General features: G+C 35.9%; 1 protein-coding gene across 1 annotated transcript in view; it reads left to right on the plus strand.

The window, feature by feature from the left end:
* LOC134663213 (dynein axonemal heavy chain 8) overlaps positions 1-23746 on the plus strand; it is a 62365-nt gene that overhangs the window by 12806 nt on the left and 25813 nt on the right. Inside the window, exons 19-57 of the mRNA XM_063519601.1 lie at positions 56-191; positions 758-869; positions 1408-1472; positions 1711-1870; positions 2026-2158; positions 3013-3145; positions 3739-3878; positions 4327-4507; positions 4740-4947; positions 7869-7998; positions 8412-8575; positions 10333-10476; positions 10771-10881; positions 11363-11517; positions 11833-11918; positions 12009-12208; positions 12656-12827; positions 12963-13211; positions 13344-13478; positions 13777-13905; positions 14009-14214; positions 14288-14426; positions 14646-14856; positions 15159-15315; positions 15465-15658; positions 16141-16306; positions 16512-16613; positions 16840-17062; positions 17326-17455; positions 17615-17832; positions 18498-18634; positions 18802-18854; positions 19000-19207; positions 19383-19644; positions 20054-20176; positions 21083-21200; positions 21475-21570; positions 21825-21931; positions 23563-23726. Of these exons, the coding sequence (XP_063375671.1) occupies positions 56-191; positions 758-869; positions 1408-1472; positions 1711-1870; positions 2026-2158; positions 3013-3145; positions 3739-3878; positions 4327-4507; positions 4740-4947; positions 7869-7998; positions 8412-8575; positions 10333-10476; positions 10771-10881; positions 11363-11517; positions 11833-11918; positions 12009-12208; positions 12656-12827; positions 12963-13211; positions 13344-13478; positions 13777-13905; positions 14009-14214; positions 14288-14426; positions 14646-14856; positions 15159-15315; positions 15465-15658; positions 16141-16306; positions 16512-16613; positions 16840-17062; positions 17326-17455; positions 17615-17832; positions 18498-18634; positions 18802-18854; positions 19000-19207; positions 19383-19644; positions 20054-20176; positions 21083-21200; positions 21475-21570; positions 21825-21931; positions 23563-23726 (5957 nt within the window). The remainder of the gene's footprint in view (positions 1-55; positions 192-757; positions 870-1407; positions 1473-1710; positions 1871-2025; positions 2159-3012; positions 3146-3738; positions 3879-4326; positions 4508-4739; positions 4948-7868; positions 7999-8411; positions 8576-10332; positions 10477-10770; positions 10882-11362; positions 11518-11832; positions 11919-12008; positions 12209-12655; positions 12828-12962; positions 13212-13343; positions 13479-13776; positions 13906-14008; positions 14215-14287; positions 14427-14645; positions 14857-15158; positions 15316-15464; positions 15659-16140; positions 16307-16511; positions 16614-16839; positions 17063-17325; positions 17456-17614; positions 17833-18497; positions 18635-18801; positions 18855-18999; positions 19208-19382; positions 19645-20053; positions 20177-21082; positions 21201-21474; positions 21571-21824; positions 21932-23562; positions 23727-23746) is intronic.

Consider the following 23746-nt stretch of genomic DNA (forward strand, 5'->3'; position numbering starts at 1 on the left):
CATAAAATGTTATAGGAATGTACCTCAAAACACCATTGTTTTTAATTTTTTTAAGGTGATAGATATCAAAGAAGCTCGAATTGATGCTATTTTGCAATCCATCGCCAAGACCTTATTGGTATTATTGCCTGAACAAGCGGTTGACCCAAATGTGTTCTACGAAGATAACCTGACGAGACGTGATGATATTGGTAAGAAAAATTATAGACTTTATGGCACAGAAAAGACATACTCCAGACTGAGCATAGTAGCGCTACCCCCTCTGCCACAAATATACGGTAGTTTTACTCCATTTTCGAGTCAAAGTGTCTTTGTGTGACGTCCGTGTCTTTGAACGGACCAATCACGGCACGGGACTCGCTCACCTCGTCCTCCGCACCCCAGTATTCTTGGCAGCATCGCGGCTTCATGAAATAATTGCTCTAAACTCCGTCTAGAGGATTCCTAGTCTATGCTTTATGCTCTCTGGCAACCCCATATTTCGTTTAGGCATTTTTATTACACTCCTCGTGTAGTCGTTAGTACCCAATTGGTATTTAATTTGTATTTACCTGAAAACATTTTTCCTCTATCTATAGTTTGAAAGTACAAGCCAAATCAAGTTAGGGCTCTGTAGAGCCATCTCATTAACCAATCGTCAGCGTGGTGAAATAGGCGCCTTAGCATAGATATTTTTAATTAAATTTGTATACATTATGAATCGAAATATACTTCAGAACAGTGATTAAAATTGCACTCTACATATTTTTTCTGACAGCGACGGAGTTGCAACACAAATCATGGACTGCAGAAACAGCTGTGATTGAACTTATCAACAAATTTCTGGACAGTGTTCCTAGCCAAGCAATAAAAGATCTAAAGAATAAATGGTAAGTCCTTTTTTAATGCTAACGAAATAAAATAGCTATAAAATAGTATTTTTTACACTGGACTGTACTGTACATACCTTGCTTAGGTATGTACAGTACAGTCCAGTGTAAAAAATACTTAAAATAAACGAACATTTTCATTTTGGAAACGGAATATTTTGATGCTAAATACAAAAGTCACATCAGTAATCAATTCAGTAGCTTTTCCATGGCTATTTATCATTATATTTTCAACTTGTACAGAAAGCTGTAGAATAAATTTTAAAGTGGTTTAGAAGTGTAACGGTAGATGTCGCTCGGGCGCCTACCTAGGCACATATGGTGGAAATAATGGCTGTCCTTGGGAGAGGTCTTGGTAGCTCAGATGGCAGAGCAAAGGGCTAGCAATCCAGTGTCGTGAGTTCAAGTCTTAACCAAGACAGTAAATTTTTAAAGATTAATAGCATTTCGCAGATGTTTCTGCTTAATACAAAAATAATTGTAGAATAGTTACGATGAATTAATTTATTGATAAAGTACCTATTACTATAACTTGTAGGCTTGATCCGGATAAAGCCTTGAAACAAGTTACTTCAGCTACAAGAGTATTTCCAGAAGACGCTGGTTAGTAGACATTTATTTCGTGGGTTGGGTTTGCGTTGCTTTCTTTTGACATATAAAGGAAAGAGATGCAATACGAATATTAGGGCAAATCCCGCGAAAACGAGCTGCTAGAAAGCTGACAGGCATAATTTTAATTAACATGTATTGTATCTAATTGCGCTGTATGATTTGATAGAGGGCCTCTAACGTTGATAGATGGATTAAGATTACAATAAATGTCGAATGTCTGTTATTGCAGCTTTCTTGGAGATAGAAAATCCAGATCGTTTTGAACCTCAGCACGCAATAAATGAATGTAACGAACTATTTGCATATTTTGCTACAAAGTGCTTTGAAGCACTTATTAAATGCACTCGGACGAGTCTTGATATGCTGAGACGCAGAGCTTCCGTCTCTAGGTAACATTGTTGCAATTTACTCGTATAAATGTTTACCCCTACGTATGTGTAGTAATATGAAAAGCTTTGACAATGTTAGCTATTTAAGTCGCACAGAATCCCTTTTCGAAATATGTAGTAGGTACCTTCACGAACTAATATATTTCTATTTTCAGTTTCTTAACGATGACAACTGATCCAGAAGAACAAAAGAAACTGAAACCACTAATGAAGACAATGATGTATTTACAAATACCTCGTATTTTAATTACACCAACATTAGAAGAGATACAGTCTGCTTTCTCTCAAGTAATCTTAATTTTTGCTAAAAAAATCCCAAATCATAGTCGGTATTAGCTTTTAAATTCATAAGTCATATTATATCTAATTTTCCACTTATATACTGAAATGTCGCCGACAAAATGCAGGAGAGTAGGCTGTGATGATATGGCCACCTAAAGAGGAGACCACCAGACTACGTTGGAAATTTAGCACTACGACTTTCCATCCCCGGTAAAAGAGGCAGAGGTAAACCGAAAAAAAAGATGGAAGGACGTAGTGCCAAAAGATATCGCCGCTATACTTACTCAACCTCGTATCTGCAACACTCATTTGATGACAAAAACACCCGTATTCCGAATGAAAGAAAAGCGACATTTCCATCAAATGATTGTTGCAGATATGAGGTTGAGTAAGTATAGCGACGATATGATTGAGTGCAAAGTATCCGAAAGCGACGTCGAGAATAGGGCGAAGTGGAAGCGAGAGACACGGAAAGCTGACCCCAACACCATGTAGGATAAATAGCTTGGAAGAGAGAGAGATAATACTGAAATGTTGCTTACGAGCTTTTATTTTATTTGCAATGTTCGTATGTAATAAAGAACGATAGGTATGTAAGTTGTTTCCAAATTATGCAAACATATTTCGATCACTTGTTTGACCGTTTGAGTCGAAATAAAGTGAAGAACTAGAGCAATATTACGATAAAATCCATCTGATTGGACTGATCTGATTGATGGATACCGAAGGTCGCCGTGGGAACTCGGTGATAATACATAACGCAATCTTATTGAATTTGCTGTTTTTGGAATTTAAAATCGTTGCAATGTAAAAACTAGGAAAGAAAAGGATATTTTTTTGCAGAAAGTATATACTTTCAGGTCGTGTTAAATTGCATCATGGACACTCACAGAAACGTTTTTCAATGGAGTCAACAAGAACTAATACTGAAAGAAGGTGGAGTCGCGTTTACTTCTGGAAAATCAGTATCAATGCTATCTAAAAGTAGCATCGGTGGTAGGTTTCACTATCATTCGTTGAGGTAAAGGATGTCCTAAATTTAAGAGCCTGGCTTTTGTGGCACGAGTAGCTATTTTGTTTATTATATTTCCATCATTTGAGTTTCCTACGCCTCGGTTTTTATTTATTTTTCTTCCGTTACCTATGGCAAAGAAAATTTAGCATAGATGCGGATTGTCAAAGTAATTTTTGTAGCCACAGTAAATTTACTGCCATTTTTCGACACATGATTTAAACTTACAGAACGCAGAATTTGACTTTGATCCTTGTTTTTTCACTGATATGTGTTAATTGTATTTTGATTTCATTTGATTTGATATCTTTAGATAGCGCCATAAAAACAAAGATGGCAGTAAATTTACTGTGGCTACAAAAGTTACTTTGACAATTCGCCTGTATACTAAAATTCTTTTGGTTATGGTCTTATATGTAATCGTCATGTCGCACTACCTACATGTTCCAACATATGCCCCTCGAAGTATATTTAATTCATAAAAGAAAATCATATACCTTAAATAAGAAATAGTGTTCTTTTCTCTCAATAAAAACATACATGTATGTATATGTAAGTATGCCGATTTTTATAGGTTCATCAAAATCATCAATGACTGGTGGAATCAAAAGTTACTTCCGTATGGTGTCCGAGCATAAAGATGTTGTTCGTGCTGTTATGGCTTTACAAGGGATGATGTATATGTATAAACCTGACATTGAAAAGTTACTAAAGGTAAAACTGCCTGCTTAACAATAAAAATGATGTCAATGTGTCGGCTCGGCCACGACGCGGACGCCATACATTTGTTGAGTGTGCGTTCCATAGTAAGCCAATCAAATTAGATTCAAAAATAGTGTTTTGAGGAATTAATTCCCGGCTTAAAACGGAAAAAGAGCAAACATTTATGCACGGATAACAAGCATTTAGGACCAAATGAAGGTATGAATAAATTTTCCGACAAAATCTAATTTGATTGGCTTATGTCCCTCTGGTTAGTATAATACAGATGCAGGGAATCAAAAAGATTAATAGAAAATTATTATCTTAATATCTTTTTGTAGAGTATTTTTAAACCGCTTAAACTTAACAATAAAAATTGTAGGTTCGACTTGCAAGAGCTTAATTTCTTATATGACCGTAAGAAAAACCTGTAGAATTTTATTGTACGTACCAATTTCAGGGTTACGGTAGATATTCTTACTTGTGGGCGGAGGATAGAGTGCAGCAAGTCCAAGAATTTGTAGATTCTAACCCCTTGAACGTCATCATCAGAGACATGTTGAAGAAGTACGAAGGACAGACGGAAGAAGTGAACAACTTGCCAGAGAGGCATATTATTGGATCTATACAAATTAACACTGGTATTTGTCAAAATCATATTAGTTGCTATGTATTTTTTTCCTTTTGAAATATACTGCTTATGTGGAAAGTTGTATGTGTCAGAGATCGAAGTTTTACTTGCATTTAGTGCCTTCTTTTACGGAGTTTTTCACTTGCTCGTGACTCAAATTAGTCAAAATTCGCACTTACAGCAAATACTACTTTTGCTCTATTGTGCTGAGTTAATTTAAATTAACTTGTTCTATGGTACAGATAATGTCAAGTTGGGTTTACATGTTGAATCTATTGAATGGAAGAGGATTTTGGGCAAACTGCTGAGTGTGGCCTATAAGGAGCGCGTACTTAAAATGATGCAGTTCATCAACGACCGAATGAAGGCAATGGCCAAAAAGATTAAGGATTTGGATGACGTTCGCGTCGCGATGCTGTGCCTCGCAATGATTCGAGAAGCGTTTATTGAGTAAGTATTTTATGGATGTTTACATTTTTAGTGATACTGCCTATCAGGCTATCACTAATCTATATATATCTATATATATAAATGCACGTGTCCTGACTGATTGACTGACTGACTGACTGACTGACTGACTCATCAACGTAGAGCCGAAACTACAAATGCTAGAAAGTTGAAATTTGGACACTAGGTTGCATTTATAAAATGTATAAGAGCTAAGGAGCGATTTTGAGAAATTCAACCCCTAAGGGGGTTAAAAAGGGGATGAAAGTTTGTATGGGGTTCAAATTTTATTTTGAGCTAGGAAATTGAAACTTTGTAAAAATGTACTATATTAAAAAACAAGAAAACTAATTTCTGCGTTTTCAAAAATTCATCCCCCAAGGTGGTGAAAAAGGGGTTGAAAGTTTATATGGAGATCAAATATTTTTATGAGTGTTGGACTTGAAACTTTGTATATGGGGATATTATTATAAGACGGGAAAAGTAATTTCAGCGTTTTTGAAAATTCATCCCCTAACAGGGTTAAAAAGGGGTTGAAAGTTTGAATCCATTACAAATGCTTTGAAACTTCTTAGAAAGGCATAATAGCCGATGACAAAAAAAAGTAATTGCGACGTTTTAGGTAATTCAACCTCTAAGGGGGTAAAAAAGGGGATGAAAGTTTGTATGGGGTTCAAGTTTTATTTTGAGCTAGGAAATTGAAACTTTGTAAAAATGTACTATATTAAAAAACAAGAAAACTAATTTCTGCGTTTTCGAAAATTCATCCCCCAAGGTGGTGAAAAAGGGGTTGAAAGTTTATAAGGAGATCAAATATTTTTGTGAGTGTTGGACTTGAAACTTTGTATATGGGGATATTATTATAAGACGGGAGAAGTAATTTCAGCGTTTTTGAAAATTCATCCCCTAACAGGGTTAAACAGGGGTTGAAAATTTGAATCCATTACAAATGCTTTGAAACTTCTTAGAAAGGCATAATAGCCGATAACAAAAAAAAGTAATTGCAACGTTTTTGGAAATTCAACCCCTAAGGGGGTTAAAAAGGGGATTAAAGTTCGTTTTAGGGTGCAAATTTTATTTTAAGCTAGGAACTTGAAACTTTGCAAAAAGGTATTGAATTAAGATACAAGAAAACAAATTTCAGCGTTTTTAAAAATTCATCCCCCAAGGTGGTAAAACATGGGGTTGAAAATTTGTACGGATATCAAATATTTTTGAGAGTGCGGGACTTGAATCTTTGTATTTGGGGATATTATTAGAAGACAGGAAAAGTTATTTCAGCGTTTGGTAAAATTCATCCCCTAACAGGGTTAAAAAGGGGTTGAAAGTTTTTATGGCGTTCAAATTTTATTTTAAGCTAGGAACTTGAAACTTCTTAAAAATATATGTAATTAAAATACAAGAAAACTAATTTCAGCGTTTTTGAATATTCATCCCCTAAAGTGGTGAAAAAGGGGTTGAAAGTTTGTATGGATATCAAACATTTTTTCGAACGCGGGACTTGAATCTTTGTATTTCGGGATATTATTAAAATACAGGAAAAGTAATTTCAGCGTTTTGTAAAATTCATCCCCTAACAGGGTTAAACAGGGGTTGAAAGTTTGAATCCATTACAAATGCTTTGAAACTTCTTAGAAAGGCATAATAGCCGATAACAAAAAAAAGTAATTGCAACGTTTTTGGAAATTCAACCCCTAAGGGGGTTAAAAAGGGGATTAAAGTTCGTCTTAGGGTGCAAATTTTATTTTAAGCTAGGAACTTGAAACTTTGCAAAAAGGTATTGAATTAAGATACAAGAAAACAAATTTCAGCGTTTTTAAAAATTCATCCCCCAAGGTGGTAAAACATGGGGTTGAAAATTTGTACGGATATCAAATATTTTTGAGAGTGCGGGACTTGAATCTTTGTATTTGGGGATATTATTAGAAGACAGGAAAAGTTATTCAGCGTTTTGTAAATCCCCTAACAGGGTTAAAAAGGGGTCGAAATTTGGTATGGAGTTCAAATTTTATTTTAAGCTAGGAACTTGAAACTTCGTAAATATATATGTTATTAAAATACAAGAAAACTAATTTCAGCGTTATTGAATATTCATCCCCTAAAGTGGTGAAAAAGGGGTTGAAAGTTTGTATGGATATCAAACATTTTTTCGAACGCGGGTCTTGAATCTTTGTATTTCGGGATATTATTAAAATACAGGGAAAGTAATTTCAGCGTTTTGTATAATTCATCCCCTAACAGGTTTAAACAGGGGTTGAATGTTTGAATCCATTACAAATGCTTTGAAACTTCTTAGAAAGGCATAATAGCCGATTACAAAAAAACGAATTGCAACGTTTTTGGAAATTCAACCCCTAAGGGGGTTAAAAAGGGGATGAAAGTTCGTCTTAGGGTGCAAATTTTATTTAAAGCTAGGAACTTGAAACTTCGTAAATAGGTAGTTAGGTAAAGTTAGGGGCTTGAAACTTCGTAGGTTGTGAAAGACAAGTCTCATGCGTCGTATAATATTAATAATTAAGAAATGATTAACCGTCCTACCGCAATCTCTTGCTGCATAATGTTCTAAGCTAATGTAGAATATATAACCACCAATATACAAATCCACGCGTACGAAGTCGCGGGCAACAGCTAGTGTCTAATAATTTAAACGTTTGGTCCTATATTAAAACACTGTATTCCGATCTACGTTCTATCATTTTTTCATATATTTTACACCACATCGTAATACATTTATTGTTTGGATGCTCATAAAAGGCAGAAGATAACTCCGGGCGGTATTAAAACCATAATCCAATCTGAATTTTATCACTAATCTAAAATCTCGTTGAAAATAAGTTATTCACGCGCCTATTATTTAAGTTTAAGCTTCTGGGAAAAGTTCTGCCAACAGTTCAGTACTTTTGTCACCTCTGTTTTATTTACAGCATGGACATGGAACTGGATTTAATTGAAGAAAGTTACGCGACATTCCATCAATTTAATATTGACATTTCCAAAGAAGATTCTGATATGGTTGACGGGCTGCGCTATGCATTTACAAATATGTTAGAGACTGTAAGTACAATTATGATGATAGAGTATAATGTTTTGAAACTAAATTAGAATGATTGCGTTAAATCTCGAACCGATTAGAAATGCTATTAATATAAACAGTGTTATGTATAACATTATTAACAATTTCTTGTTTTTTTTTTCTGTTACAATGTAGCAAAATTAAAACAATATGACTTTAAATTGGAAAAGTCGAATTATGTACATGAAGCAAATAACTTACGAATTTTCACTTATGTGCGTGTTCTGTATGTTGTGATCTATTAAACCTCACGATTTGACTTGGCGTTTTATACTAGTCATCTTAAATTTAGCTAATCTACTTAGTACTTACCACCTTTTCGATTTATGATTCTAATTCTTTATAATACATGATTTGATGGTAAAAAATACAACGGCACATTCTTTTGATCCAGGCTGCTTCAGTACAACAAAGAATAGTCGATATGCAAGGTCCACTGCAGAAGGAGTTAACCTCTGGCGTAGCAACCTTCATGCAAGAAGTGCTCAAGTTTGACGCTGATTACGACGCCTTTGGACCTATGACTCCGGGATTAACAGCGCGGGAAGCTAGTGACAGGTTGATTTTTATTGTAGACGCGTTGTTATATAAACAACCTATATATAACACAATAAAAAATAAATGTAGCAATTTCAGTGCCTAAAAAAAGAAGTTTGACAGCTATATATTACAAATCATACCGTCCCTTACTAACGCAACAATAGTTATTTGTACAACAAGAGATCAAAGTTTGATATTTCTTCGAGTGCTTATTTTGAGTCCCGTGCACGCGAAAGATTCTATAATAGATTCACGAGCGTAGCGAGTGAATCTAATTTAGAATCTTGAGCGTAGTAAGGGACTCAAAAGCGCACGAGATGTAAATAACTTTGATCTCGTGTAGTTCACAAAACTTTTCACCTCAGCAGTGAGAACATATTAGAGAACCCGAAAAATGTATTCCTTCTTCATCACTTACTTATTCACTCATGTTTTCTTAAGATATACCAACAATTAAGTTTTCACCTCAGCAGCTCAAACAAGGGTACTTTGCTACTTAAAAACAGTGAGCAAAATCGCATTTTGCTCACTGAGTGAGCAAAATCGCTTTTTGCTCATTTTGTCTTATCAGTGAGCAAAATGCGATTTTGCTCACTGTTTTTTAAGTAGCAAAGTACCCTTGTTCGAGCTGCTGAGGTGAAAAGTAAATTATTATCAGGGTTTTCTAGGAGTCATATTTTGCGCATCATTAGTATTACCTATCGCACTCAATATGGTTATAATATCATTATTCTCTTTATTTATTTTTCATCTTAATTCGTCTTTCGTCTTATTATTATTACATAAAATTACCCTATACTGAATAATTGTTATCATCTTATCCGTGGTCGTGTCGTGGTGCAAAGTAAGTAGTAATCAAAATTGTAACAACTTTAATAACTGCTTCGAGCTCGCAATGTCTCGAGTACGTCCGAGTTCTCTTAAATCCCCATAACCTTTTAAAGGACAAACTGAAATCGTATTTTTCTCAAAAATGGACGGCAAAGTCGACGTTGCCGGTTAAAAAATAGGTCGCGAAGTGCGTAGTTTATGGTCATTCAAAAAATTAAAAAGTTAAAAACATTGCAGTCTCGATTTCGGGACTGCAATGTCGCATACAAATTCCATTATTTAACGAGTTCCAAACTTTTTAAAACTTTAAATGGCCATATCAAATGAAGGCATAGGTCCCTTAAACAGCCAAACAGATGATCAGCACTTATTATTATAAAGCCTATAACAGACTATCGCACCGCACCGCGACCTTGGAGCGTCGCACCCATAAGTGAGAGCGAGAAAGAGATATCTGTTTCACCCATAAGTGAGAGCGAGAAAGAGATATCTGTTTCACCCATAAGTGAGAGGGAGAAAGATATCTGTTTCTCGCTCTCACTTATGGGTGCGACGCTCCAAGGTCGCGGTGCGGTGCGATCGTCTGTTACAGGCTAAATGTTGGTACCGCGACTATTTAGGTGTCTCAAATAGGTTGGCGTATTTTCAGCAGAAAAATACACTTCTTTTTTTTTTAAAGGCGGCAAGCAAATTTTTTTAATGGTTGTATTTTTCTGTGAAAGTTAGAACGTTGCTTCTGTAAGTTCTGTAAAATATTTCTATTTCTTGCACCATTTTTGAGAAAAGCACTATATATGACTCCCAAGGTCGTCCGTTTAAAACGAATCCTCAGCCAGCAAGTAGCTACTTCCGAACCTCGACAATAATGTACTATTGAACTATAGTGGAATAAAAGAAGGTTCCAAATTCAAAACTGCAAAAGTACAAATCATAATATTTTTCAGAGTCATATTGTTTCAATCGAGATTTGATGAGCTTTGGAGAAGATTTGAAATGTATTCCAGTGGTGAAAAGCTGTTTGGCATGGAAGTAAAGGATTACCCCATCCTACACGAAAAGAAAAAACAATTCAACTTACTTAATAAACTGTAAGAGTTTTTTCGCAATGTTTCTCTTTTACATCGCTTGTCCATTGATGTGAACAAATTGGTTTATTGAAATGAAATAATAAAAAGAACGTTATTATTTTTTACATTCATGTGTAAACACTTGGAATAGTTCTACAATTATAATACTTCTTCCTAATTTGTGTTTTTTATCATTTACTTATCATGACTTGTCATCTTTATTTCGTCTCTCGAGAGACGATATATGCTTGCTTGCTCAAAAATGTTAAAATTAAAAATAACAAACATCACAAGATTTAAAATATTAAATTACAGGTATAGTTTATATTTAGCCGTAATGAATTCCATCGATGGATACTTTGAGACTCCGTGGATAGCAATTGATATCGAGACCATAATTAATCAATTGGGAGAGTTCGACAAGAGGTAAGAACGAAATAATGGCTACTCTATGAATGAATTAATTCATGATGGGTTTTTAAAGAATGTAGCCACAGGTTGGTGGGATTGACGCGTGACCAGAGGGCTGGGTCATATCTAGCACAGCGGATCAGCATTGCCATACAACGTGGCAATGCTGCTAGCCTTCTGGGCACGCTGCCAATGGACGGCGATTTGGGCCAAATTTTTTATGTATAGATTATTTTTATGCTTAGTTTTTAATTCTAGTTTTGAATTTTAGTTTGTAATTTTTATTTTAAGGCTTTTTATTATTTGTTTTATTACTTTTAGAATTTTAAACAATAAAACCAACACACACTATTCATGATGTGTCCATGCAATTTTGTAGCTCACTATATGTAGAAATAAGTATTTCTTTACCAGTTAATAAACATCATCGATTAGTAATATATAGGTAGTTATTGTATTTATTAGCGAGCTTCTAACGTTGAACGTGTCTGTTAAGGTGTCGTATGCTGCCGAAAGCGATGAAAGACTGGCCTGCATTTATTGAATTGAAAAATAAGATTGACGACTTCAATCAGACTTGTCCACTGCTAGAATTGATGGCTGAAAAGTCCATGAAAGATCGCCATTGGAAGAGACTGGAGAAACTATTAGGTAAATTTACGTAGTAACGTAGGCCACTATTCCCTAGTCTTACCTTCTACTCGTACGTAGTATTCGTATGTAATATGTAATTGAAGTGTAGTAAGTAGGTTAGTACCTACTCCCTAACCCTAGTGGGTTTACACGAAAATTCACGGTCTAGATTGAGAGGCACTTCTTGGTAGGCACACGAACATGTTACGAAATCGGAAGACTTAGGTAAGTTTATGAAACAGGGTACCTATACTTATCGTTTAATAATGTGTTTAATTTTAATATTAAAAATTTGGTTTAATGGATTTAGCCATCTATCTTTCGTATTTTTAGGTTGTGTTTTGGATGTGGAATCAGAAACGTTTACATTGGCTAACGTAATGGAAGCACCGTTATTGAAATACAAAGAAGATGTCGAGGTAATATTTAAACTTACTAACTAATTACCGCATAAATAAACTATTAAATAACCATATGATCGTGTTTGTACGCATTTTGGTTTATTTTAGGATATCTGCATAAGTTCAGTGAAAGAGAAAGACATTGAATCGAAACTGAAACAAGTCATAGTTGATTGGGCTGTTGTTGATTTAACATTTGCACCTTTCAAGAATCGTGGAGACTTACTAATAAAGGCTCAAGATACCTTAGACATTATTACGATGCTTGAAGACAGTTTGATGGTATTGAACTCCTTGGCGTCAAATCGGTACGTTTTTGAATGTCGCAAATTGTGTTGTAAGCCTCCTAGGAATTCTAGAAAATACTAAACAATTTAATAAATAAGCTCTAATCGAGATATTTAGACACTTGACAGGTTACAATTTTATGAATATTGGTAAGTTTATTAGCTGTTTTTTTCCCAAAAATTTTCCAGTACAGTCAGCAGCAGTAATTGATAAGCGGGCGAATTTTGAACACCTCGCCCGCTTAGCAACTGCTGCTACTGACTGTACAACGCAAATTCAGATGTTTTACAGTACACATAGAGAAGTAAGGAACAGTGCATCGAACAAAACGACTTGGCAAAATATTGTATACTTACCATATATTTTTTTTTACAAACATATACTATTGCTGTGTTGCTACTCCTCATTACAGTCTTATTCTCAAATAAATCAATGTGTCTACTAAAAAACATTATAAATTCATATAGATACAACGCTCCATTTAAAAAAGATATTATATTATGGATTAACAAACTGGTAAGCACCAGCGAAATTCTCGAAAGGTGGCTGATAGTACAGAACTTGTGGATGTATCTGGAGGCTGTGTTCGTGGGAGGCGATATATCTAAGCAACTGCCTGCAGAGGCTAAGCGATTTGCGGTAAGTTTACATTGGACGAGTTCTGGTAACATTGTATTCAGGTCTCATTAGCTTTTCTACACTTTCGCTTTTTCACACTCGGCTAGTAAAAAAAAATGTCATTAAAAGATTTAAAAGTAATAATCTTAATTTTAGACAATCGACAAGACTTACGTTAAGATAATGTACCGTGCTCGAGACATTGTAAACTGCGTTGAGACTTGCACATCGGATGACAGTTTAAAACAGCTTTTGCCACATTTGCTGGAACAACTAGAGGCTTGTCAAAAGTCTCTTACAGGATATCTTGAAACAAAGAGACTTATTTTCCCACGGTTCTTCTTCGTCTCAGATCCAGTGCTGCTAGAAATTCTTGGTCAGGCTTCAGATCCTCATTCGATTCAGGTATGTTAGCTGCATTTTAACGCTTACCGCATCGAAAACCTGATGACTGTGATGTTCATGGCCTCATAAATGAATCAATGACCAGGCTTTTTCTGTGATCTACGAAAATGTAACTATGAATTTGTTGCTTAGCCGCATTTGCCCAGTATTTTCGACGCACTCAACACGGTTGACTTCGATGACAAGGAAAGGATTGTCAATATGAATTCTGATAACGGAGAAAAAATACCATTGGAAAGACCAGTTGTCTGCATGGGTGGTGTTGAGGTAAAGTTACCTAATTATTTTTACAATCGACAATCCCTAGAGAAAAGGAAATGTCACATGATAAAGTATCATGGATTAAGCAGCCAGCCTATTATGGATAGCTTTATCCATCTTTATCCACGTGATAAAATAACTGTCACTGTTTAACACCGTGGGAAAGAAAGTGACGGACACCGTTTTATCACGCTGTCACGTAGACAAGAACGACCATCATATCCGTACTGGTTCTATGTTGGAATGTGGATCAATGCAGTGGGTATTGTAGTCTAACACAGTTATATAGCATTAAAATTTTCAGAATTGGTTAAATGTCTTACTAGACACTATGAAAGATACCGTTCGAAATGTGATTGCAAGTATTTCACAAACCTTGGCTGGAGATCCAGAATTTGATTTTTTAGTCGGATTTTGGACATTTCCAGGGCAGGTACAAACATAATTAACCTTATACTTAGACTTTAAAATTTGTAAAATAAATAGCATTGTTTTAGCATCGCTCGATTAAATGACATGTTAATTTGGCGTTTTAGGCAGGTCTCTTAGGCATGCAAATCCTATGGACAAGTGACGCTGAATATGCACTTAAGAAAGCTAGAGCAGATCGCTTTATAATGCGTCTTACCAACCAGAAATTCCTCGATTTACTAAATGGCTTAATCGATTATACTGTTAAAGATCTTCTTCCTTTGGAAAGAACCCAGATAGAGACCATGATTACAATCCATGTACATCAGAGGTAAGAGTAAACAAAAGTATTGATTGCGGTTAAAGTTCATTTATTTAATTGAATTCTTATTTTTACGTTACAGAGACATCTTCGATGATCTTGTGAAGCTGAGGATAAAATCACCAGGGGACTTTGAATGGCAAAAACAGGCTCGGTTCTACTACTTTGAAGATACAGACGACTGTCTTGTGTGCATCACAGATGTCATCTTTTTGTACCAGGTGATATCTTACTGAATCTGTACGATGTTCTTCAATGCTATCTTTTAGTTATATGTATATTGTATTACCTAATTTAAAAAAACTCCCGCGGGAGCAATATTGGCCTTTGTCTGTGTGAAGAAAAACTTTTAAATCACAAAACAAAAGCAACTGGAGTTGATGCGTCATGCACAAAATTAGTCAGCTAAACCCTGTATTTTGTAACATTATTACGCACAGAACGAGTATTTGGGCATCACCGAGCGGCTGGTAATCACACCTCTAACGGATCGATGCTACATAACACTCTCTCAAGCTATTGGAATGAATATGGGTGGAGCTCCGGCCGGGCCTGCTGGTACTGGCAAGACTGAAACCACCAAGGACATGGCTCGGACTCTAGGCAAACTAGTCATCGTGTTTAACTGCTCGGATCAGATGGACTTTAGAGGTAACTTTTTGGGCGAAGGTAATTAAGGAGTCTGAATTCTGTCTGGTTTTTCTGAATAACTTTATTAAAATGACGTTTGCGAAATTTCTTGGTCATGTCATGGTTAGCATAAGCCTACATTAATCCAACTGTAGGCCTATATTAGGGTGAACGTAGGCTACATACATAGGTACTAAGTACATGACCCAGTGTGAGTGAAGAATGTTGAAAGTATTATTTAAGTAAGATTATTATTTAAGAACTAAAGAAATCTAGACGAACTAAAAATCAAATATTTTAAATTAAATTACCCCATCTTTCAGGTTTAGGTCGTATTTATAAAGGCCTGGCACAGTCCGGGACATGGGGCTGCTTCGATGAATTCAATCGTATTGAATTACCTGTACTCTCTGTAGCAGCGCAGCAAATTTACATTTGCCTTACTGCAAGGAAGGAAAAGAAGGAATTCTTCTTATTCAGGTATTCGTCTCCGATCCATAGTATCCGTTGCATCCTTAGTTCCTTTAAAACGGTTACATTTTTACATTTTTATTATTACGGTTTTGTGAGATGTCCGATAACATTATGGAACTTATAAATTACTTACTTGTAACTATGTCAATTTTTAGTGATGGCGATACAGTGAGCCTAAACCCAGAATTTGCATTTATCATCACGATGAACCCTGGTTACGCCGGAAGACAGGAACTCCCTGAAAATTTGAAGATCCAGTTCCGTTCCGTAGCCATGATGGTGCCCGACAGACAGATTATCATTCGCGTCAAATTGGCTAGTTGCGGTTTCAAAGAAAACATTTTATTAGGTGAATGGTGAATGTTTTACATCTTAAGGATGACGGTATTTTAAAAGCAACCGTTATTACTCCTCAGCTGAGCATTTATTTGGTTGCTTTTTAGAGTTCAAAGTCTGCCATTTTTGCTTGCTGCTTGCTTTCTTAACTTCCTGAGAATTAGTTTAAGCAGTTTCACATAAAAGACTGTCACATTATCTGATCATTCAACACAGTGGTCTAATATTGGGATTACTTCGCTGTGCTTTGTTAACCTGGCTACAACTACCTTATCACTGCCATCGAGCATAAATACAGTGCAGCAAGCTTTTTTGTAGATATAAATGGGCTGTAATCTCAATCTGGTACATTCACTCACATTCACATTCACTAAGATAAGAACGTACGTAATAAGGTTTGAAGAATAGTCTTTATTGTCTATTCCTCATAATTCATAAGCACTTGCTCTACTACTTAATTAGTACAATTATGATTAAATTCGTGTTTACTTGTAGCACGCAAATTCTTCACATTATACAAGCTGTGCGAAGAACAGTTGTCCAAACAGGTGCATTATGACTTCGGACTTCGCAATATTCTATCCGTGTTGAGGACTATGGGTGCTCAGAAACGTGCTAACCCCGACAGTACTGAAGAGAACATTATGATGAGAGTATTAAAGTAAGAAATATTATCCACACAACACTTGTCATTAAATTTTACTCGACTAAAGACGAGTTCGTTCGCAATTTTATCAATAAGCAAAAAGCTCAAATACTAGTGTAAATCAACCTCTGACCCGCCTTCCTGGTACTAATTAATAAATATAAACATTAGGCTGTTGAAACATTGGAAAGATAACATCATGACAAAACTTTTTTTACAGGGAAATGAATGTGTCAAAACTAGTAGACGAGGATGAACCACTGTTCGTATCTTTGATTGAGGATTTGTTTCCGGGAATGAAACTCACTCAAACAGTGCAAAGGTGACTAACTGTGAAATTAAGAAAGAATTTTTATCACCAAGACCACGAGCAACTGGCGGATGAGGGTAACTTAGGCAGGTCGCTGTGGAGATCATTGATGTAGGTCATAGTTCACCAGTGTCACTTATCCTGGCTGATATGATGACGAGAACAGTTATTGATCTACGCCGGTTCATAATACTCGTACTATGCCGTTCACGTCACTAATGTTTTTGTCACGTTATAGAGAAATGCAGCGTGCTATAACTGTGGTGACCGAACGCACAGGCTTAGTGAATCACCCCGACTGGAACTTGAAGATAATTCAGTTGTACGAGACTTCCCTCGTGCGGCACGGTCTGATGACCATGGGCCCGACTGGGTCTGGCAAGACTACTTGTATTCACAGTTTAATGGCAGCGTTAACTGTGGTTGGGAAACCGCATAGAGAGAATCGGATGAATCCGAAGGTGATTATGTAGATTTTTTGTAAAAATAGTTGTCATTATTTACTTTTTTTTATAATAGTAAACTTGTGGCAAAAAGAAGTGTTTGAGAAACATCGATAAATCTGTTATTGATAATTTAGTCATAGATTAATAAGATGTTACTTCTACTTGCTGTAAGTAACCGAAAAATTTTAAAAATGCAAATCAATTACAAATCGGTACATTTTTGCTGAATAAATGTTGAAGTTTGAAGTTTTAAGTTTATAAATTGTTCATAATTTTAGGCTATAACTGCTCCTCAAATGTTCGGACGTCTAGATGTCGCGACTAATGACTGGACAGACGGTATCTTTTCTACTTTATGGAGACGAGCGTTGAAAGTAAAGAAGTCAGATACCACGTGGATTGTCTTAGGTAAGTCGAGCCCAAGATAATCATTAATCAGGTATCTAGTCTTAATACACCGAACTTTAGAGATCTACTTGTAAGTAATGTCAAATCTTCTGAAACTTTTGTCTGAATTTTGAATGCATGCACCAACAATTAATGTTGTAAAAAACTAATATTGTTTAGATGGTCCTGTTGACGCTGTGTGGATTGAAAATTTGAACTCCGTGTTGGATGACAACAAGACTCTAACTCTAGCCAATGGTGATCGTATATCCATGGCGTCCAATAGCAAATTGGTGTTTGAGCCAGACAATGTCGACAATGCCTCGCCGGCCACAGTTAGCCGAATGGGGATGGTATTCTTGTCGTCATCTGTGTTAAAATGGCAGCCGATATTAGAGGTTATATATTATTTGTTTATAGTCTCAACCCTTTAGGCTCCTCTACACCATTGGCCATGATGGGCAATTACAGGTGATTCCGATCGTCTGGAGGGCTTAATGGCATACTGTGGCCCATGAACGGCGATGATGGGGCGTAATCGCCATTCTGTCGGTTTTCGGGCAAGTATCAAAGGAAGTGGTGGCCATGACTGTGCGCGTGCCCACACGATGCAATTGTCGCCCATTCTGTAATGGAACATCATTGCTAATGGTGTAGAGGAGCCGTTTAAAGTGACAACTCCTTGACATGTCATTTTCCACTGTGTAGGTACTTTTCTTAGGGTACGTTACTACCTCTATAAAACTGTGTAGTACGAGTAAGTCGAGTAAGCTGGCCGAAACAAACTAAGTTAAATTATACATTCTATGAGCACTATTAGGTTACGATATGATTTTTGACGGCCAGACCCCACTTGTGAAGTAATATATTATCGAGGCTTAGAGCACATGAAATTTATAATATTTGTTTAATACTTACACATTTAACAGAGCAGACGGAAATCAATACACAGTAGAAGTGACTCGATTGTCAAAAATATCTAAAATATACACACTGGATTCAATATATATATTCTTACTGCTGCCTGTACAATAACATAATAAAAAATCCGTAATTATTTTAGGGTTGGCTAAAGAAAAGGACTCCAAAAGAAGCTGATTCTTTGCGTAACGCGTTTAATAAGATTTACGACGACGTTCATGCATTTGTACAACAGAAGCTACCCGCCAAAATGAAATTACTCGAAGCCATTTATATCCGGTAGTACATTTGTGCTACTTAAAGTATTTAAGATTTTTTTTTAGATAACCGGTTATTGATATAAATATTGTATGCCATCTATAGAATCTTATAATTTTTTATTTAAATAACTGAGTCAATTACAAGTACCTACAGTAATATGTAACGCTTGATTATATTTTAAACAGGCAATGCATCGATGTACTTACTGGACTGCTTACTATTGAGATTCCTAGTGGAAGTAAGTTTTGCTATTGATTATTTTTAATAAAGTTAGGCCGGCAACTCGAACGAAACGAGTTTTTACGAGTTGTACAAAAATATGACTATAACCAGTTTACTGGAGAATTAACATAGCTCATACTCATAATATAACTCACTTTCAGAAAGTCACACGGATCGACATTTGGAACGTCTCTTTATCTTTTCCATGATGTGGTCGTTGGGGGCCGTATTAGAACTGGACGCTCGCACGAAAATGGCCGAGTTTTTCACTAAACTACCTGTTAAAATGGACTATCCGGGTGGCAAAGCGAAGGAATGGGTTATGCCATTCGAGTTCATGGTCAATCCAGCTGGACAATGGCAACATTGGTTAGCTTATTTCAATTGCTCTATGCGTTTGCTACAGCGTCATTTTACGAAGTTGGTGCAATACATACGATACATGAATGCATTAACGACGATTTTTCAAGTTCAAAGGACATTAAAATATAATCCGCTGTAAAAGCACAGTTGTTGCTATACTTTATTCATACGTCCTTTTTAGGTCCGAAATCGTTGAAGATTATATTTACCCGACTGACAGCGTGCCTGAATATGCTTCAATTTTAGTCCCTAACGTCGATAACGTCTGTATTTCATTCTTGATCGATACGATTGCTAAACAGAATAAGGCTGTATTGCTGATAGGTGAACAGGGAACTGCTAAGACAGTAATGTTGAAGAGTTATATGGCGAAATACGACAATGAGGTCAAACTTTTCAAAATGATAAACTTTTCTTCTGCGACTACACCAAATATGTTTCAGGTACATGTTTGTATTTCATGTTAATTAGATCAATTAGGGTTCCGTAGCCAAACCGCAAAAACGGAAGTTCAGAAGTTAACATTTCTTCTTTAGTCCAAAAAAATGTGCGCCCACCCTCACTAACTGAACTGGGCGTCCAATAACTAGAAAGGTAAGTAGGCCCTTTTGTTTTTATGGCTTTTTCATATCGTATGAAGGCACGGGACCCTCCATTAAGGATAACGCACGCTAGAACAGTCCGCGTCCGGACAGACTAGAATTTCGTACTCGTGTTAGATTATTCGTTGAAACAACTTCAAAAGATAAATAATAGGACGTAAATTTAACTTATTCCTCGCGCGTTGAATGATGATCCCTATGGATATGCTAACAATAGGTGCAATAATAACTGCTTTTTGTTTTAAAACAGAGGATTATAGAGTCTTATGTGGAGAAGAGAGTAGGAATGACGTACGGCCCTCCCGGCAACAGAGCTATGACTGTCTTCGTGGACGACATCAATATGCCCGTTGTAAACGAATGGGGTGATCAGGTAAAATCAATTATAGTTATCACTTACTTTCTGTCTTGACACCAATGCTTTTGTTCCTAGTGATTCATGTGTGCAATGCCAAAGAGCCATTGATTAGTAGTAGCATAGAGAAAGAAATACATAGAGTGCTCACTCCATACATCAGTTCAGACTATTAATTTCAGTGTCCACATCTACCATCGAGTAGCGGAACTATCAGTACTGCTACTTGACAATAGATGTAGCACCGGCCGGAAAGTCTTATCTCAACAGCATAAGACTTTCCGGTCGGTGCTACATCTATTGTCAAGTAGCGGTACTGATAGTTCCGCTACTCGATGCTAGATGCTAATAGTCTTTTTGGTATTAAAACTGATGTATGGAGTGAGCACTCTATGTATTTTTTTCTCTATGGTAGTAGAGGTGTAAAGTCACAAGTCTAAACTAACCAGCAAAGTATATCGTGCCGGTACTTATTGAGAAAAATATATTTTAAGATGATACCTACTCGTATTTCCGAAAAGAAGGTGGCGGGACGACTTAGACGCGTTCTACCCAGAATGGTGGACACAATACGTAACCAACGACAGAGTCGAGTCCTAGCAGTGGGTCACTAAAGCAGGCTTTTAACCCTTTAACCGCCAGAGTCTGATATATAAGACATTACATATCCAGCTCATTTCGCCACAGTCTGATAAATAAGACAAAGATCTGATTTGGTTTTTACAGCACATTTATAACTCCCGTAACTATGCCAACCTTACTCTGCGTGGTACAATTACTGTCGGTGGCGACACGAGCCCGCTCGATCAAAAATTACTGGTGGTTAAAAGGTTAAAAAAAACATGATATGTATATCAATTTTTGCCCACGATTACGATTAATTACGTCAAACAAATAACAGACATTTGTTTCTTGCATTCACAGGTCACCAATGAAATAGTACGTCAAATGATGGAGTGTGGTGGTTTCTATTCTTTGGAAAAACCTGGAGAATTCATAATTATAGCTGATATACAAATGTTTGGTGCAATGATTCATCCAGGTAAAAGTTTAGGCAGAAAAGGTCGCTGTGTACCCAATGTGATGATACTGGACACGAGTGATTATATTTATAAATGCTTGTTTTGATCACCAATCATGACCGCCGCACACAAAATTGTATGTTGGGCAAACTACATTAAGGACCACTTGCATCACCCAGAGTTAGCCACTAACTCGGAGTTAACCTTTAACACAGGGTTAAATTATACTGGTGTCTCCGGGTTTAACGGTTAACCCCGAGTTAGTGTCCCTAAGTATAATACCTGTTTTCACAGGTGGCGGTCGAAATGACATCCCGCCTCGACTAAAGAGACAATTTAACGTGTTCAATTGTACATTACCAAGCGATGTATCGATGGATAAGATATTCGGTAAGTCACTGTTTTCATTATATATTAAACTAGCGACCCGCCCCGGTTTCGCACGGGTTAACAAATTATACACAAACCTTCTTCCAGAATCGTTCTATAAATAAGTGAAAACCGCATGAAAATCCGTTCAGTAGTTTTTGAGTTTATCGCGAACATCCAAAAACACAAACAGACGCGGCGGGGGAGTTTGTTTTATAAGGTGTAGTGATTAATTTTGCATGTCACTATAAACACGTCTTTTATTGCATAATCAGAAACCATCAGTGCTGGATATTTCTGCAAGACTCGTTTCGACAAGAAACTTGTAGAGTTTATGCCAAAGCTTGTGCCTGTAACGCGCGTAATCTGGCAGCAGACAAAGGTAATAAAAGTATTTTAATCTGATTTTCATTATCAATAAGCAAAATGCTGCTGTGCGGCAATAATATAGTAGTTTATGCAACAGTGATATAATAAGGGTTCTTAAAATTCAAGGGTCGAAGTTACAAAACGAGACGTAGTCGAGTTTTGTAAAAAAAGACCCGAGAATTTTAAGAACCAATTATGAGCTGTTGCATACATTACTTTTTCTATGACAGCTGCAGCAAAAAAAAAAGAGGTATTATTAAAAAAAAAGAGTTATTATTAAAAAAAAGAGTTATTATTTAAAAAAAATTGAGTTATTATTTAAAAAAAAAAAGAGTTATTATTGTAAATGAAAACATACCTCTTTCAATCAAGATGATCAGAACTTGTATCTTTAAAAAAAATAAAGCAGTTGTATTATACTCATAAGATGACTGCTAGCAGTCATCTTATGAGCCTATAGACAAAGCATTCAAATGACATTGCTTTAGATATCACTGTCAGTCATTTAATTGACACATTTAAGTGCTGGAGTAGAAAAATAAGTATTTTATACCTGCTGACACGACTAATTTGTTGGAAAGTGACGTTGTATGTACCAGGAACTATATGTAGTCAACCTTAATGTATGAACAACGATTATATTTAAAAATACTTCAATTCCATTCCATCCTTATAGTTAAACTGATGAAGGAAGGAACTACGAAATAAATATAAACAACATGGACTTAATACTAGTCACTAGTAAATACTTCTGACTAGAAAACATTAGTTACATACTTGCGTGTACAATATTATATTACACGAAGATTATCGTAGCTATAAAAATCTAAAATGATATAATTAACTTCTTAAATGCCTTCTATTCTGCACGTCACAGTGCGCACTAGATTTAAAGCATTCACTGCCAGCAACCCGCCAGGCGGGTGCACTATCCGTAGTCGTTTTTCGCTACATATGGTTTTTCTCATGTTATCGGCTACGCTCGTAGCGCGTAGGAAGCGCTGGCACTGAATGTGTTAATTTTAAAAGTAAGTACCTAAGTAATCGTGTATACTGTAATTATGTTCATTGATTAAATGTTATTATTAAAAAAAAAGAGTTATTATTTAAAAAAAAGAGTTATTATTAAAAAAAAAAGAGTTATTATTAAAAAAAAAGAGTTATTATTTAAAAAAAATTGAGTTATTATTAAAAAAAAAAAAGAGTTATTATTGTAAATGAAAACATACCTCTTTCAATCAAGATGATCGGAACTTGTATCTTTAAAAAAAATAAAGCAGTTGTATTATACTCATAAGATGACTGCTAGCAGTCATCTTATGAGCCTATAGACAAAGCATTCAAATGACATTGCTTTAGATATCACTGTCAGTCATTTAATTGACACATTTAAGTGCTGGAGTAGAAAAAATATTTATCGATCCAGTTATTTATTTTTGATATTGCTTGCTGAAGCTTTCCTAAAAAGCCTTTTCCTGCTATGACGGACCGTTCTAAAAAATAGTAATAGGTACATTTTTTTCCATCCATTCTATTTTAGAATTTCAGAAAATGTAGGTATTTGTTATTTTTACTCAGAATCATATTTTGTTAACGGTATAAAAAATGTATGACAAATATCTGGAAAACTTTCTGATTTTCTAGGCCAAAATGCTCCCAACTCCAGCAAAGTTCCACTACGTGTTCAATCTTCGTGATTTGTCTCGAATTTGGGAAGGCATTCTCTTTATTAAAAAAGAAGAGCTGCAATCTATTAATACTGCTTTAAAACTGTGGTTCCACGAGTGTCTACGAATAATTTCTGACAGGTAAACATTAAATGTGTATT

This window comes from Cydia amplana, chromosome 4 (genome assembly GCF_948474715.1).
Source record: "Cydia amplana chromosome 4, ilCydAmpl1.1, whole genome shotgun sequence".
Classification (NCBI taxonomy): domain Eukaryota; kingdom Metazoa; phylum Arthropoda; class Insecta; order Lepidoptera; family Tortricidae; genus Cydia; species Cydia amplana.